Source organism: Leptosomus discolor, chromosome 2 (assembly GCF_034619465.1).
Source record: "Leptosomus discolor isolate bLepDis1 chromosome 2, bLepDis1.hap2, whole genome shotgun sequence".
Taxonomy (NCBI): Eukaryota; Metazoa; Chordata; class Aves; order Leptosomiformes; family Leptosomidae; genus Leptosomus; species Leptosomus discolor.
Genome location: NC_141392.1, coordinates 27,294,723 through 27,311,665, shown reverse-complemented (window position 1 = coordinate 27,311,665; position 16,943 = coordinate 27,294,723). Strand labels below are relative to the sequence as shown.

The window sequence follows — 16,943 nt, the reverse complement described above, 5'->3', positions numbered from 1 at the left end:
TGAGGAGTGGGAAGTGTTGGCATTGAAGCAGTAGCCTGTTTAAACTGGCAGTCCCTCTCATCAGGTTGTAATAGCGATGATGATAATTGCCAGCTCCGGGGGCAGGAACTGTTGTTTCATTATCTCTGGGTGCAGTGCCACGCTCTGAGGGGCTCCAGTCCCCCGTGGCAGCTGCTGGACCTGGCTGCAGTGCAAATAAGAGCAGCCCTGAACCTGAAACGCTCGCTGCCGACAGAGGTCTGTGGTCAGGTGTGCAGAGATGTGTCTGGTTGCCTGCCTTTGGCCTTGTGGGTTGGTTTTCCCAAAAAGCAGAGCTGCCCTGTGGGAGACCGTGTGTTGGCTGTAAGGGAAGCAATGGCAGCAGGGACCAGCACATGGCTCCCCGATGAGCTGTCCTGACCGTGTGGATGTAGAGATGCTGCTGGCAGGTCACGGTGTGCCCCACATCCTCCTGTGCACTGGGATGTACAGCAGCCTATGTGGGCAGATTTTGCTAGCATAAGCAGATGGATGACGGAGGTCCCAGCCCTCTTATCTGATGTGTCGTCAAAGTAGAGAGGTGAAGAGCCAGAAAAGGAAGACTTATGAATGAAAAGCAGCAGAGCAGCTGTCTTCTGAATGGCACCCAGGTTCATTTGGCCCAACACAAGGGTTAGACAGCAGAAAGGCTCAGAGTTTAATCCCAGTGATGCTAAAGAGCAGGGCCTGGATCCCCAAATCTTCCTGCTGAAAACTAACAGCAGAACAGCCCACGGAGAAAGGGGGCATTTGTCCCAAGAAGGGGTATCCTGATATGACCATGTAGACTATGCAGAAGATTATTTGCTTAATCAGGTGAAGTTAGGGGTTTTTATCGCTGTCTGTTACTGGTATTTAAGTGCTGGCAGTTACAACACTTAATTGCATTTTCCTGTAAGAAAATGCTTATCTTGCTAAAGATGGGATTCTCTACAATCCATTTCGTATGCTTGAAAACTCTTGTTTCCATTTCGTTCTTTACCATCAGTGCTATCTTAATCCAGCCTCCAAGGCCAGTCCTCTGGTCTTATCCTCTATTGATCCGAGGCAAAAGTCTTCATGCCAGGTCTTCCCAAATGAGTCCTGTCCTCACCTGCTGGTGGCTCTGCCCCCTCTTCCTGCATGGGAGAAAAGTGACCTGCAAGATGTGCTGAAGCCATCTCATCTCCCCTTGCATCTCATAGCCCCCAGTGGGGCTCTCCCTGGAAAGGCATCAGTCCAGTGCTCCTGAACTGGCCATGGTTTGTGTATCGCTGCCCCTTCTGGCTATTAAATTGATGCTTTTTTTGGATGCTGGAGGACGATTTTTCTCTCCATTCTAAATCTTTTAGTAACTGAAGACATGGGTGTAAAAGCACTAACTGCAGTCAGTTCACTGGGATTTTTTTCAGTCATAGCTTGGCTTTTTCTTCCCCTATAGGCACAGGAACCATTTATAGCTGAGGTGGGCAGAGTTTGCAACTTATTAATCTCTCCCTTGCATGTGGGTTGAAAAGAGACACCATGCCTTTATCAAAAGCTAGGCTAGCACAAAAGCCTATGCAAAATCATCATCAAATCCTATTAGAGGTGGAAAATATCTCTTAGATCATCTCATTCATTTCCCTGCCAATGCTAGACTGTTCCTGAGAGTTAATTTTCTAGTGTCTGCTGCCAACTCCCTGTGTGACTGCAGGTCTGTCATCTTGCCTTTGGATTGTCACTGTAACTTCCACTCGTTCCCTTGCATTTCCAAACAAGCCTCGTTTTGTTTGGTGGTTGCCTGTGTTAGTATTTGACCTGCATTACATATTATCAGTGATTTCTACTCTGAGAGTATCACCAGACCTTCCTTGCAGCTGGGAAAGGCATCCCCATGGGATGGGGCATGCTGGGTGCTTGGGGAGTGCCATCAGCCAGACAGGGGCACTCTCCGCTGCAGCCACTGCTACCTGCCATAGGCACCGGGGCAGTGAACATCTCAAAGGGAGGTTTCCCTCCCTGCAGTCGTGGCTGTGGGTTTGATGTGAGCAGGTCATCCCCCATAAAGCACTTCTCCCAACCTCTGCTGGCGCCGCCTTCAATAAATTCCCACCCTGAAGTCCTGGGCTGGCTGTGACATCCACTTGGCAGGGGGGAAAAATAATAATAATTCAAAGCTGGAGCTATTTATAGCATTAAGCAAATGCAGATTTTATCTGTTTGTTTCAGAGAAGGAAACAGTGTGTAGGAGCGGAGTAACCTTACTTGTAACTTCCCACTGGCGCTGGCAGCGGTGATTGAATTCCCTGACACGGCAAGGGTCTGGGCAGCCCTGCCAGCACTGGGAAGGTCAGTCCAGCAACTGTCACCCGGAAAGCATCAAAAGCACGAGCTGTCGATAGCGAGCCGCATTTGCAGAAAATCTGAGGGCTTTCTAATTAACTGAGGATCTCTAAATTAGAACGAAGCTGCTCGACAAGCCCCCTTGTATGCCTTAAGTGTCAGGGCTCAGCTGATCGCCGCATCTAACAAGCGGCTGATTTTTAACAGTAGCTCCGAGACTCAATCAGCTCCTAATGGCTCCGTTTCAAAACGTTTCAGTGCATTTTTCATCTCTTACTCTGGAATTTATGCTCTTTGTTCCCTGCTCAAATATTCTGGTGCTTTTCCTTAATTTCAGGCTTCTGCCTTGCAACAGCTCCTCTGCCCTAACTAGGCAGCTCATTGCTTGCATTTCCCCACATGCGATCCTCTGCTGCGGCCGCTCGCTCTGCTTTCTAATCAGTAAGTTTCAGAAATTCCCCCCTTTCTCTCCTCCTGATGTATAGGCAGTGCTGCAGCATCTGGAATTTCATAATTAGAAGGAAACCCACATTTAAACAGATCTCTTGTAATAAGAGCTGAAAAGTGGTTTTATTTCAGCTTTAAACCCCCTCCCTTTTAAGACAATGAATGCAGTTTGCAAATGCACCTGATCTTGACCTCCCTCCTGCTGCTTTTATGCAGTGCTGCAGATTTAGGCGCTGGCGCTCCTGATTTACACCATGGCAAATGAGATCAAACTCTCATTTTGGCTGCATTCACAGCAGAGTAAGAATATGCACATTTAAACCGAGGGCTTCGAGGTGCTGGGAAAACGACGGGGGGATCTTTCCTGATGTGTAACTCCCGTCGCCGATAATGAGACCCACGTGAGGCATCCTTGGGAAGGCAGCAGGATAAACTCCTGTGTAAGCAGTGATTAGAAACAGATAAATACTGTTGAGGAAGGTAGAGAGTTAATCAGCAACTCTTTAAGACTTCTCTGCATGTGTTCATGTTCAACTGCTTATCCATATCTTGGCAATTATTCACATGAAATAGAATATAAATCCTGCTGCCTAATTTTTCTTCGAAAAATTTCACCAGGTAATCAAATCCCAAAATGCATATTCTATTCCAGTGGTTTTATCAGTAAATCAAATTTTTATCATTTATCAGCAAAAGTTAGATTTAAGCATCTTCACTCTAGTGTTTGAAAGATGAACATTTGTTTCAGCGGGTACTGTGCCAATCAATAATCTTCCAGCTTGACTCAGCTATCAATTATTGCTGCAATTATTTGTCTAGTTGGATATTTAAAATGTCATCAGAAAGAGATGATTACATATTCCAGAAAGCAAGGCACTGTATAATCAGATGAACTGAATCCAGTTAAATGTAGTGTGGTACTAACCTGTCCTTCAAAGCTGAATTCTGCAGCCGCGACTGAAACAACAGCTTTCTGCATTATTGTAAGGAAACAGATCTTAACCTTGGAACAGCGCATGTTATTGGGGTCGGGTAATACTTGGTGAGAGGAGACCTTGCAAGCCTGGAAATTGAATCAGCCTCACTGACATAAAGGAGGGAGGTGTTTTTTTTGGGGTGGGGGGTGGGGCTGGTTTTGTTTGGTTTCATCGGCAAATCTATAAATAAGAGAATCCATTCTTTGTCTCTCTTTCTGGGAATTTAAACTCCTGAGCTCAAAGCGCCAAATTTTCATATGCCCTTTTTGCATTCCTTGACTTGATGTATGTATGGTAAATACTCTCTGTGCCCCGAGAATGCAATAAAGCTGTAGCAATTCTTGCAAGTCTTACATCCTCCAAACTCCAGATATTCAGAGTATTATATCATTTTCAACTTCAAGGATATCTCAACGATGGAGAGGAGACAGAATAAACCGGAGGAAACTGGACACCTTTACGGCACCTTTTGGTCCTATTTGCAAAGCAGGGAGGGGAAAATATATGTATCATCGATTCTACTAATACTCGCTTGTGCAAGTTATGAAACTCAACATTGTAGGATCTGGTTCAGCACTTGCTGTGCTTGCAACTCTGTGGTGACATTGAACTTGCTCAGGGACAGAATAAACCTTTGCCTTCCTGGCAGATGATTTGCAGGCGGAGGTGTCGTTTGGGGGGACCTGCAGTTCCCCTGACCCACTTTGTCAAGATGGTTTGCTGCTGGCTAAATATCATTAATTTGAAAGCGAGAGGAAAGCGAGCCGAAGGGGAAGGCTCGGAAAGAGGAGAGTCTGAAGAGGATCCATTTTGGGAAGGAAAAGGTGGAATAAGGCTCTCAAGGCTCCTGGCTGGGAGGGCTGGGGCTTTTCAGCTCCACTGACGCACTGCCCAGGCACTGATGGAAGCAAAAGAGAAGGGGATGAAGAAAGGGACCTCGGCAGCACCTGGATGGTGAGAAGGGCCAAGGGGGGCTGGCAGGGACCACCACATCTCTGCAAGGTGATGGTGCTTTACGGAGCCGGTTAATATCAGATAGAGATGCTAATATGCAAAATGCAATAAAAATAATGCTAAGCTGTGGGTGATGAGGAGAGTCGGGAGTCGATGGGCTGGCAGTGCCCTGGCGTCAGCCTGCCTGCCGGTGAGCAGCTGTGGGAAGGTGCCAGCCCCCGTTTCTCCCTGGGAGAGGGCTCATAACTGTTTCAAAACACCATCTCGCTTCAGACTCTCCAGGAGTGCCATGTGTGGTAGAGCTGCTGCGTCTTCCAGTGAGGTCCCATAGCGCTAATCGGGTCACCAAGCATTAGTGGCTCTTCTCAGGAAAGCAACATCCTAGCGTCATGGCTGAGAGTCTCTATATGTAAGAGATATGTTCGTGTATGATGTGCATTGCAGAGCAGCATCCATGACCCACACTCACCTGTGCTGGGTGGCGGCTGCATGGTTGAGCGATGCCGAAGCTGTGATACAAACTGGGAGAAACACCCCATTGCTGGCCTCTGACAGGGCTCAGGAGTCTTGTGCTGTGTCTCACCCCATACCAGCAGGGATGACCTGAGATGTCATGCTAGTGCATCTCCTTTCTTCCCTTTGCAAGAAACTTTTTGAGGTGCACTCTGCCTTTTCTTGCGATGCCGACAGCTGGGGAGAAAACAGTAGAAAAGGAAAATTCATCACATAGGTGTATGAAAGTGAATACAATTATTTGGAAGCTCGCTGTAGCTGTATAATTACACACTGTGTTTAAAAAGTGAATTATTGACTTGATTGTCCCCAGCAGCTACTGGTTAAACGCATAATTACAGACCATTGGAGTAAGGAATCTTTTGCTGGATATTCAGGTTGGGATTTGGAAGGGCTTTAATGCTCTTTTCGGGGCAGAGTTTATATGAGGCTTGGTCCTTGGTGGGTCACAGCTCAGGTGGACCTTCCAGCAGGGGACACACCTGATGCCAGGTAGGTCCAAAGGAGCTGATTAAGCAGGTGTCATCCCAGCGATGCCACTTCTGTTTGAGTCCATTCATTTACAATCCCCGTGCCTGTGCTCGGGAGAGGCGAGCGGTTAAGCCTATGCATCTGGGATGTTGGTTACTTCGCTAATGATATTTTTGAAGAAACAAGATGGTATCAGTGAGGAGTTCCTCCTACAGGGCTGACAACACTATGCAGTTTGTCCCTTAGGTCCCACAGCTGGTGTTTGAAGTTAATGGAGCTACTACATGGGTAGTAGTTGATGCTGCAGTCTGCATCTCCTCTCTTTCTCCACCCCTGTAGCGTTAGCTTATAGGGTGCATGATCAGGTCTTCTTTGCTCGAGGGGTTTCTTTTCAAAACTTTGTACAAAGCTGATTTTCATGCACAGCATTATTTTCCAATGGCAGGTTTCTTCTGTTCCTCGCTAATCAAGACACGACAGATTTCCACCCTGCTTAAGTTTTAAAAAAGCACAAAAACGATACCTTACTTGCCAAGTTGGAGCTTAAAGCAGATTTTTTTGGTGGCCAAATTGTAATCGCCTTGAAAATGGTGACAGACGTTGAAGTCAGGCTGGTATGCCTAGCAGCACTGGAGTGCTCCAGCGGGACCCCAACACCCCATGCCTCCCCACCAAGGCTTCAGCAAACCATGCATTTTGTTGCTTGTTGTTAATGAAATATTTTTCATGGAGAGAATCTAGGTGTTACGGGTTTGGTTCTTCTTAGAAGAATGAGTAAATACACAAAATATGTTGAGGCTAAAACCAAAACGGTCATCCGTGAAGTTTGCACTTCTGCAAGGACCACACATTCCCCTGGGTTACGAGGAGCCCAGCCACTGGGCTGTGGATGGAGCCCTCCCCGCTCCTGCCTGCGTCCCCTGCTGAGGGTGCTCCACGTTGCTCTTTTGCAGGAAGGAACTGGATGCCATATTTCCATTCATTCCCACTAACTCTTTCCTCAAGCCCAAAACCCTTCTGTTTTGTGGAAATCTGAGAAGTGCTGCGAAACCCAATGAAAATTTGGCTTTGTGAGAAAAACCTGAATTCCTGGTGTTCCTAACTCCAATCTAAATCTTTGAATGGCAGGGTAATGCCAGCTATACCTTTGTTTTTATTATTGCTGTTGCTTTGGGGTTTTTTTTTTGAAGCTTGGGTCATGGCATTAGAGGTTTGGCCTGGTTCTTCTTTACAAGAGGGTCTTTTAAAAGGAGGCGTAATGAAAAAATGGCGTTATTGGTACTCAATTTAGAAAATATTTTGCCAGCTTTATTAAAATTATTTCAGGGAGTTTGAATTTGCGGAAAAAAGAAATATTTTCAGTAATATGAATGTCTTTTATCAGTAAGTCATAGATAAGGAAAGGCTGGTGAAGATGGTAGATGAGGGGCTGTGGGTCCCACAAAACGTAGCATCTTCTAGATTTTTGGCATTTTCACAACTAAGCTGAGCCCAGGACCCGCCATTAGGCCTGTTCAGAAACAATGTGAACTTGATTTGCAGAATTTTATTTTTCAAATGCACAACATCTCGTTTCACAAGCAATGTTGCGTCACTTCCTAGAAAGTTGCAAGGACATTTTCCTTTTTCAGTGTTTCTGAATCCAGTTTGTCTAGTATTAAAGAGAAAAGATTAGAGAGAAAATATGCTGTTGCACATAAATGCAGCTGCTGCTGTTATTTATTATTATTATAATTATTATGAAAACAACAGCGGCAATGCTGATGCTAACAGTGCTAACAGCTACTTATAACTAGTTAATGATGGAGCAGGTTAATAACTCACCTTTTGCAATCTGGAGAATTGGGAGAAAGAATTAGTGCAAGAAGGAAAAAATATCTTTGGACAGTTACAGTTCCCTGTCAAAACTGATGCTACTGACTACCAGCAAAAGGTGAGTCATGCCAAAGCAACTATTTCTCACCAAGGGAGAAGTCGGCTGCTGCAGACGGGGAGTGGACCCGCTTATCTCCTGACCCTGTGACGCTTCCCGTGTCCCAACCGTTTCACTTCTCTAGTTTTCAGTTGAAAGGAATTTCAACAGTATGGATTTCCAAAAGAGAAAGAGAGAGAAAAAAAGAGATATTTGACAAGCCAGATGGAGAAGAACAGAATCAAGTACAAGTGGTAACAATTAATTTTTTTTCTTCCCCCCTTTAAATACCATAACAACTCCAAATTTATCAGCCCAAAAATCAAGCAGTCAGTTGACATTAAAGCTGAATAAAGAAGTTCCTGGGTTTGGCTCAGGCTGTTCCTCTGATAATTGTTTGATGGTGAGCAGAAGAGAGGGGGGTGCTTACTGCAAGTGTTAGAGTCGCTTTTAGCTTTTGTTCTTTGCAGTTTGATAGCGAAAGGTATATACGTGCCTTGTAGTTGCAGGTAGCCCAGTAAAGACACCTTGGCTTTGCTTACATGTGCGGGTTTTTTTGGGGAAAGTGAAGAAGAATGCAGGAACTAGGCTACCAAGACTGATGGTGCTGGCTTGTGGAGACATGCTGCCGAGAACAAGGCTGGACCATCCGGACAGCAAGGGCCAAATCCTGGTCTGCTCGGAGATTTCTCTGGTGTGGCGATTTCTCTGGTACGGGGATTTCTCCGAGGGAGTAAGTCTGCAGCTGTGAAGGAAATCCATGTGGGCACCATTGGTGCATACACAGTCACTGTGTATGCTGTTGTTTTGTTTGTGAAAACACTGGGAAAACTGGGTTCTCTCTAATACTGTGTGTTTGTGTGCAGCCCGTACGATGCCCTGCAGTAAAATACATGTTATATTAATATTTTGCTCCTTAAGCTGGTGGTCCTTCCCAAACAATGTCCTGCGGTATGGGCTGTCTGTTTTGGATAGGGGTACTGAGAGGATGCTGCACGTGATGTTTCAGTGTTGCTCTTCCATAAAGCGCTGATGTGTCCGGCGTGCAGCTTTCCTGGATCCAGCCCTCACTTTTGAGAAACAAAGGAAGCTTTTCCAAAGCATATTGGCACATGCATGCAGATTATTCCATTACTCACTTGGCAATGTCTGAACTTGCATGCATAGCTCCAGAAATTTTTTTTTTTTCTTCCCCTCCCTCCCAGCAGTGGCATCTAGCTGACGGCTTCTCCTCCCAGCTGGTCTTCTCCCCAGCATCTTGTCTGGCTTTGCTGGTGGTGGCTGTGGGCATGGCTGTGGGTCTTGCTTGGAGCCAGCTATATTGTGCCTGGAGATGTTGGCTTGCTTCGACTTGGACTTTGTGCTCACCGGGTGTATCTGTGAGCACAGTGCAGAAGAGCCAGCTTTTTTTAATAATGAAAAAAGCCCGTTAATGCTGAAAGCAGCCATCTCTTCGTATTTTACTGAGTAATTGTGCCAACTGCCCTTAAAGGCACTCAAATGCCAATATCCATCCCACTCATTTGTTAACATTTTTCGGATCAGAAGCTAAATCTGTCGCTTGTGTGTCACTAGTTAAATCACTTCTTTTGGGGGCATGGCAGGCAAGAGCTGTTCTGCTGCTTTTTTTTTTTAAGGCAGAGGCCAGTAACTTGAGAAACACTAAACGTTTGTGCTGTAGTGAAATGCCGTGACCTGTCACTAGTCCTTTGCTGGCCAGGATGTAGAAAAGGAATAAATATGTAACGGTGGGAAAGACTTGGTGAGACCAGTCAGGTTTCATATTGGCCCCATATTTATATTTGGTATGTGGTATCCCCTAAATGTAATTCTTCTGAAGGGGTAATTTCCCAAATACGAAGAAAATGAGCAGTAAAATTGACTGGGAGGAAAAATGTACATGCAAAAATGTGAATGGTAATTGGAAGCTATTTGTAAAGAGTTGATGAGCTGTCCAGGAAGGAGAGGGCAACTTTGGCTGGAATCCAAGACCTACTTCACCCGCTTCAGTGGTGAGATGAGAACAGCAATTAGATATTAAAAAAATCAATATATGACAATTAAAAAAATGGAAAATAGATAGCAATCAATCACAGTGAGAAACCATGGTGAGTAGAGAACTGGTCAGGGGAGCTGAAGATGCTGAGGAAAACTTGTTCCTGGCACAGATGGGGAGAAGAGGAGAGCTTCTCACGGTCCTGGAGAAAAGAGAAACCCTAGGAGTGATGGATGGAAGAAGCAGTAAGGTAGAAATTTTTAATAAATATTTGTGTGCTAGACCTGGAAAGCAGCAGTGTTACGTCTCTGTATCATAGGTGGGTGATGGTGTTTTTTCTAGCTCATTAGTAGGCAAGGAGGATTTTATACAAGGTCCAATGGAGATAATTTTTTTTAAATGAAAAGGCCCTGACAACTTGCACCCAAGAATCGCTAAAGAGTTGACACCTGATGCTGTTTTTTAATAAAGCTTATGGACTGGGAAAATGCTGTCAAGAGCTGGTCAGGGTAACCGTGGGAGAGTTGGCAACACTTTGCTTATCGCTTCTGGGCAAAGTAATTGAAGAGCCAATATAAGATTCAATTGATAAAGAATTAAACGATAGAAATATAATACGTGCCACTCAACTTAGATTTATGGAATATAGATCTTGTCAAATAAACCTGATTTCATTCTTCCAGATGACAACTTTAGTTGATAAATGTAGATGAAATAGACTGCAAGGTGTTGGACGCGGCGCTGTGTGACATTGTGTATGGGAACACTGAGCACTGGGTGGTTCAGAGCCATCCAACAGATTTGGGAATGCGGGGGCTTAGCTGGAAAAGCATCAGTGGACAGGAGAGGTCAGCAGGGGCTGGTGGGAGCTGCAGTGGTGATTAGCACTTTGTTGGTGATTTAGAAATAAATATGCAATGGTGGCTGATAAGTATTTTGGATAAAGCAAAGGTGGGTAGAATCACAGAATGTTAGGGGTTGGAAGGGATCTGGAAAGATCATCTAGTCCAACTCCTCTGCCAGAGCAGGGCCACCTAGAGTGGATTGCACAGGAACGCACCCAGGCAGGTTTTGAATGTCTCCAGAGAAGGAGACCCCACAACCTCTCTGGGCAGCCTGTGCCAGTGCTCTGTCACCCTCACAATGAAACAGTTTTTCCTTATGTTAATGTGGAACCTCCTATGCTCCAGCTTGCACCTGTTGCTCCTTGTCCTGTCATTGGACATCACTGAGAAGAGCCTGTAAAGAGCAACAGGGACAGGTTTATGGGGTGGTCTAGAAAGATGTGTCAAGCAGGGTGTGTTGACAGCACAGTTGGGTACAGCCTACTGTGGTCCTTTGCTAGAAGAGCAGAATTTGGGATGTGTTTACAGAGCTGGATTGTGATACCCCAGAAGGCAGCAGCTCTGTGGGAGGCTTAGAGGAAAATCAACTCCTTCCCAGCATGATGTTGGGGTAAGAAGGGCAAGGCTGGTCCTTGAGTAGTGGAGGAGGATGGAGGGGTGGCTTCAGAATGAAAAAATAACTATATTTTGAACTGTGCCTTGATTTCTGGGTGCAAAAGTACTCTTGGAGTGTGTGATGGGACACGTTATGTACCAAAGGACTTTTCAGTGTCTCAACCAAAAAAAAACTCTACAGAAAGAGAGAATGGGTAGAGACTCGAGCCAGAGAAATTCACATGGATTCCAGTATCCGTTGACTGTGGTTAACTGTGGGAACTGACTATGGTGGCAAGCAGTGGGTTCTCTCCTTGTCTTCTCAGCTGATTTGAATGGTTTTCACTGGGATTTCATGCTTTGCCCTAAAGATGGTTTGTGGGGCTGGAGGAGGTCACACAAACAAAGGATAAACAAAGACATAGTGTTGGTCACGGCACAGGACGACTGAGCAACAGATATTGCAGGAAAGGTCAGAGAGTGAGAGCTGGTGGTCCCTTTCGCCCTTAAGTTCCTCAGTGTGAAGTAACCAAGGTTGTAATTTCCAGCCCCACTGCTGGTGATCAAGGAGGGCTGGTTCAGCGGTGACCCACTTTGCATTTTGAACTGAGGGGTTCCTGCGAGCATCTTGGATATCAACTGAAAGCCCCGCTGGTATCGCAATACTGCTTTGGATAACACATCCCATCATGTTGCCCTGGTGGACGATGAGGCATGAAGAGCCCCGTGGGACCTTCTCCAGCTCTATCCTTGGCCAGCACCAGCTACTGCAATCTCCCTGCTGTGCTTTCCTCGCTTGCCTGTGGTCTTGCCCAGATGCTTCAGCTGGGAAGTCTGGGTGGACGTAGAGGCTGGCCCATACCTAGGAAACATCAGCGGATCCACAGCCTTCGGTCCTACAATCCCATTTGGCTTTTGGCGGGGCCTGAACAGTGTACCAAACAGCATGGTGGGACGGGAGGAAGGAAAGGCAAGTCCCTTCCGAAACCAGCGGTTGCCGCGACAGTCTAAGTACCCGTCTTGCTGCTGGCAGGCAACACGAGGATTAGTGCCATAATTCTTGCAGTTTGGCAAGGCTGCATCAGACTGGAACGTATCTCTAGGTGGTGATATGGTCAGTCAATAGCCTTCATAATTAATCAAGCACTAATAGACAAATTAGAAATCGTGTCTCTTCAAAGCAGGAGGTGGAGGCAAATGGCTGGCAGATTTTAACTGTTTCACTGCTTCATTTTATTGCCTGGTTTTATGTTTTTCCCTTGAAAATGGTGGGTTGTTTAGGGAAGTTTTGTACATAAACATGATTTTAAATTTAAATTATTATCTTGATTACCAAATGTGGATGGTGAATTGAAAACTTGTTTTTCAGGCAAACAAATGAAGAATAATATTACATTTTACACTCCACTAAATCAATGTAGCCCTAATTTTGCCATGCAGGAAATCAATTCCAGTCTTTATAACAGTTGAAGATGTTATGAACAAAGTAATTTCACAAATTATGGCAAGTAACACATTTATTGATGACTGTAGTTTAGGAATTTAGAATTTGTGAGCTCTGTAATGTAATAAGGCCGTACTGGCAGGAGCTGAGTGAAATACAGATTATACGGTGAAACTGTAATGCATCATTTGCTATTAGTGGACTGGTAATAATTACCAGTTTCAAAGCAGCTTTTTCCATGTAATCTTTAGTCTCAGTCGTAACAGCCCTTCTCATTGACATTATGATTACACGAGCTGCCCTTATGATCTAGAATATCTAGTTGGTGGGAATACTAAAATGTGGTAGCAAACGTTCGATGTTGTATCCTCATTATAAGATAAAACGCTATTTTCTCTGACCTGATCTATAAGGTAGAGAGAGGCAAGGTAGCGTTACATTGTTAGCTTCTACCACGGTGTTAAAAACTTCCACTTCATTACAGTGAGGCAAGATGAAATTTTCCCATTTAAGATTTTTTCCCGACCTCACAAATGAGCATAGGAATGTGAAAGTCCAGTTGAATTTCCCTCTAATTTCAGTAGATTTAAGTCTCTATCCACGCTCGAATACTAAACACTGCAGTGCATTTTATTCCAACGCCAGCTTCAGGATGAAACATTAAATATTATTCCAAGGGCTTTTAAAGTGATTAAAGTGTTAAGTGCCTGCTGGAGACAGTCACTCGCCTGATTCCGCTTCTCAGGCCAAATGTAGAATCACGGCAGAGCCGGGAGGCAGGGAGGAAAGCTGCGCTGGGGCACTACAGCTGCTGCTGCGGGCTGCCTGCCTCTCATATCCCCAAATCATCGTTCAGCTCACCGGAGAATGAAAATGCCCGCACGAAGCTTTTCTTCCCCTCCTCCCAAGTGAGATGGGAAACGAGACGTGTGCAGTTAAAGCAACGTTTTCTTTCCAAATCTGCCTCATTCATTTTTTTCTTTTCCTTTTCTTCATAGTAGGCAAATAGGGGAAACCTAATGGGGTAGCTCTCAGCGCAGCACGTAAAGAGTTTACCCAAGAGTGGGGCCTGTGGAGCAGATGCCTTGTAATGTAAATGCTGGGTCAGGGCAAGAGTATGTGGTACAGGCAGGTATTGCCCCAAACACTGATGCCCTTGGAGGGCTCCTGGTTTATTCCTCAAGATCATTTTTGTTTATTAAAATTTCACTAAAGTGCAGCTCTACAAGAACTTCTGGGCAGGGCTGGATATGAATTTTTATCCTCCTCTTAGTTCCAGTTTCAGTTTACTAGCATTTAGTAAAAATCATCCATAGGGGGGTGGAAGTGAATTATTTGCAAAATTACAGTAATCGATAAAAGCGCACTCACTGTCACCATATCTCACGCCACTCTTTCCTCGCGGGCAGCCCTCAAAAAGTTATTCATCCCCCTTGTTTTGCCATGTATTAGAAGGGGCTGCTTTCTGCTGTCATTATTAGCCGGCTTTTTGTTTAGTTATTTATTAGTTGGTTGCTCTTTTATAATGTCCATGTTATCTCCAAAAATAAATTATCATGAAATAGAGTTAGCTTGCTACTTGCCAAAGTGGCATTTACCATCCTCAGCTTCTTTTCAATGCGAGAGGAATAATGCGGCTCCGGCAAGGCGCTCGGCCAGGCCTCCTGGCCAGCCTCCAGCTCTTTCCCTGGCGGAGCTGCTGCTCTCTCTGCCTGCCTTCCCCTCTCCCTGTCCCATGCTCTATTTTATTTGATCCTCCCTCTGCCCCCCCCCCCCCCCCCCCCAAGTTGAATCTCTGCTAAGGAGCAGGAGATGCTGCCTAATTTTGTACATGTTGTTAGTCCTTCAAAATTCACGAGGGGGCTAATAACGTGATGATGCTCAGCTTGGTAGCAGTTGTGATACTTTGGGTTGCTGCTTTGAGCCGATGTACACGGTTTTCTGGAGTGCTTTTCAGAAGGGGATATATTTATTTTATATTTATTTATTTATTCCCCAGTTTAAATATTAGCAGCCTTTTGCAGCATAAAGTCTGTCGAGTCGTGGCATCAATTGACTTTAACATCTCTTTTTTTTTAATAGCTTGTTTTGCTGCACTTACCTGCCGGGGTTCAGTTTGGACCCCAGGGCTGGGGATGGTAGGAGGACATGGGCATGCTTTGGGTGGATTTGGACCTCCCCATTGCACCCCTCGCCTCCTTCTGTCCCCTGCCTGTGCCTGAGCTGGGATGTCCCTTCCCCAGCTCCCAGCTGAGCATCCTGGAGGAGAGGAGCTTAGGCGGGGAGGCGAGCTCTCGCCCGCCAGTGGACGGCCGGAGATTGACGCTGCTTGTTGTGTTATTTTGCAGGTAAAGACGAGCCCAGCAGCTACACGTGTACGACTTGTAAACAGCCTTTCAACAGCGCCTGGTTCCTCTTGCAGCACGCACAGAACACGCATGGCTTACGGATCTACCTAGAAAGCGAGCACGGCAGCCCCCTGACGCCACGGGTTGGTATCCCAACAGGACTAGGTGCAGAGTGCCCTTCCCAGCCACCTCTCCACGGGATTCACATTGCAGACAATAACCCTTTTAACCTGCTCAGAATACCCGGCTCGGTCTCGAGGGAGGCGTCAGGGCTGGGAGAAGGGCGTTTCCCACCCACGCCACCCCTCTTTAGCCCTCCCCCGAGGCACCATTTGGATCCGCATCGCATTGAGCGCCTGGGTGCGGAAGAAATGGCTCTGGCCACCCATCACCCTAGTGCCTTTGACAGGGTGCTGCGACTGAACCCCATGGCGATGGAGCCCCCTGCTATGGATTTCTCCCGGAGGCTGCGGGAGCTGGCTGGCAACACCTCCAGCCCGCCCTTGTCCCCGAGCCGGCCCAGCCCTATGCAAAGGTTGCTGCAGCCCTTCCAGCCCGGCAGCAAGCCCCCATTCCTGGCCACACCACCCCTTCCTCCTCTGCAGTCTGCTCCTCCTCCCTCCCAGCCACCCATGAAGTCCAAGTCCTGCGAGTTCTGTGGGAAGACCTTCAAGTTTCAGAGCAACCTGGTGGTCCATCGCCGGAGCCACACTGGGGAGAAGCCCTACAAGTGCAACCTTTGCGACCATGCCTGCACTCAGGCCAGCAAGCTGAAGCGCCACATGAAGACTCACATGCACAAGTCTTCCCCCATGACGGTGAAGTCAGACGATGGGCTCTCCACTGCCAGCTCCCCCGAGCCAGGCACCAGCGACCTGGTGGGCAGCGCCAGCAGCGCCCTTAAGTCCGTGGTGGCCAAGTTCAAGAGCGAGAATGACCCCAACATGATCCCTGAGAATGGGGATGAGGAAGAGGAGGAAGAGGAGGAGGAAGAGGAAGAGGAGGAGGAGGAAGAGGAGGAGGACTTGAATGAGAGCGACAGGCCAGACTACGGCTTCGGGATGAGCCTGGAGGCAGCCCGCCACCACGAGAACAACTCGCGGGCTGGTGAGGAGGGTCGGTCGATGCCGGACGTCATGCAGGGCATGGTCCTGAGCTCCATGCAGCACTTCAGCGAGGCCTTCCACCAGGTCCTAGGGGAGAAACACAAGCGGGGCCACCTCCCCGAGCCCGAGGTGCACAGGGACACTTGCGACGAAGACTCGGTGGCCGGCGAGTCTGACCGCATTGACGAGGGGGCGGTCAATGGCCGGGGCTGCTCCCCGGGGGAGTCTGCCTCGGGAGGCCTGTCCAAAAAGCTGCTGCTGGGTAGCCCCAGCTCCCTGAGCCCCTTCTCCAAACGCATCAAGCTGGAGAAGGAGTTCGACCTGCCGGCCGCCGCCATGCCCAACACCGAGAACGTTTACTCCCAGTGGCTGGCGGGCTACGCCGCCTCCCGGCAGCTGAAGGACCCCTTCCTCAGCTTCGGCGACTCCCGACAATCGCCCTTCGCCTCCTCCTCCGAGCACTCCTCGGAGAACGGCAGCCTGCGCTTCTCCACGCCGCCGGGAGAGCTGGACGGAGGGATTTCAGGCCGCAGCGGCACGGGAAGCGGAGGGAGCACCCCCCATATTAGTGGCCCGGGCCCTGGCAGGCCCAGCTCAAAAGAGGGCAGACGCAGCGACACTTGTGAGTACTGTGGGAAGGTCTTCAAGAACTGTAGTAATCTCACCGTCCACAGACGGAGCCACACGGGCGAGAGGCCGTATAAGTGTGAGCTTTGCAACTACGCCTGCGCCCAGAGTAGCAAGCTCACCCGGCACATGAAAACACACGGGCAGGTGGGAAAGGACGTTTACAAATGCGAGATTTGTAAGATGCCTTTTAGCGTGTACAGTACCCTGGAGAAACACATGAAAAAATGGCACAGTGATCGAGTCTTGAATAACGAGATAAAAACTGAATAGAGGTATATTCGTACCCCCCCATCCACCCCCATCCCTTCCCCATCCCACATCCCCTTAGAGGTTTTCTAGTCCCTTGTGATGGAAATCATGGAAGCTAAGGATATTCGGAAAGTG

General features: G+C 47.3%; 1 protein-coding gene across 3 annotated transcripts in view; it reads left to right on the top strand.

The window, feature by feature from the left end:
- The window catches only part of BCL11A (BCL11 transcription factor A), a 72,662-nt gene that overhangs the window by 48,474 nt on the left and 7,245 nt on the right, over window positions 1-16,943 (top strand). For 2 of the 3 annotated variants that reach the window (XM_086460799.1, XM_086460801.1), the window contains exon 3: window positions 14,824-16,829. In XM_086460799.1, the coding sequence (XP_086316925.1) occupies window positions 14,824-16,829 (2,006 nt within the window). Of the gene's footprint in view, window positions 1-14,823; window positions 16,830-16,943 lie in introns of those variants that run through there. The other variant, XM_086460800.1, reaches the window with a different exon arrangement.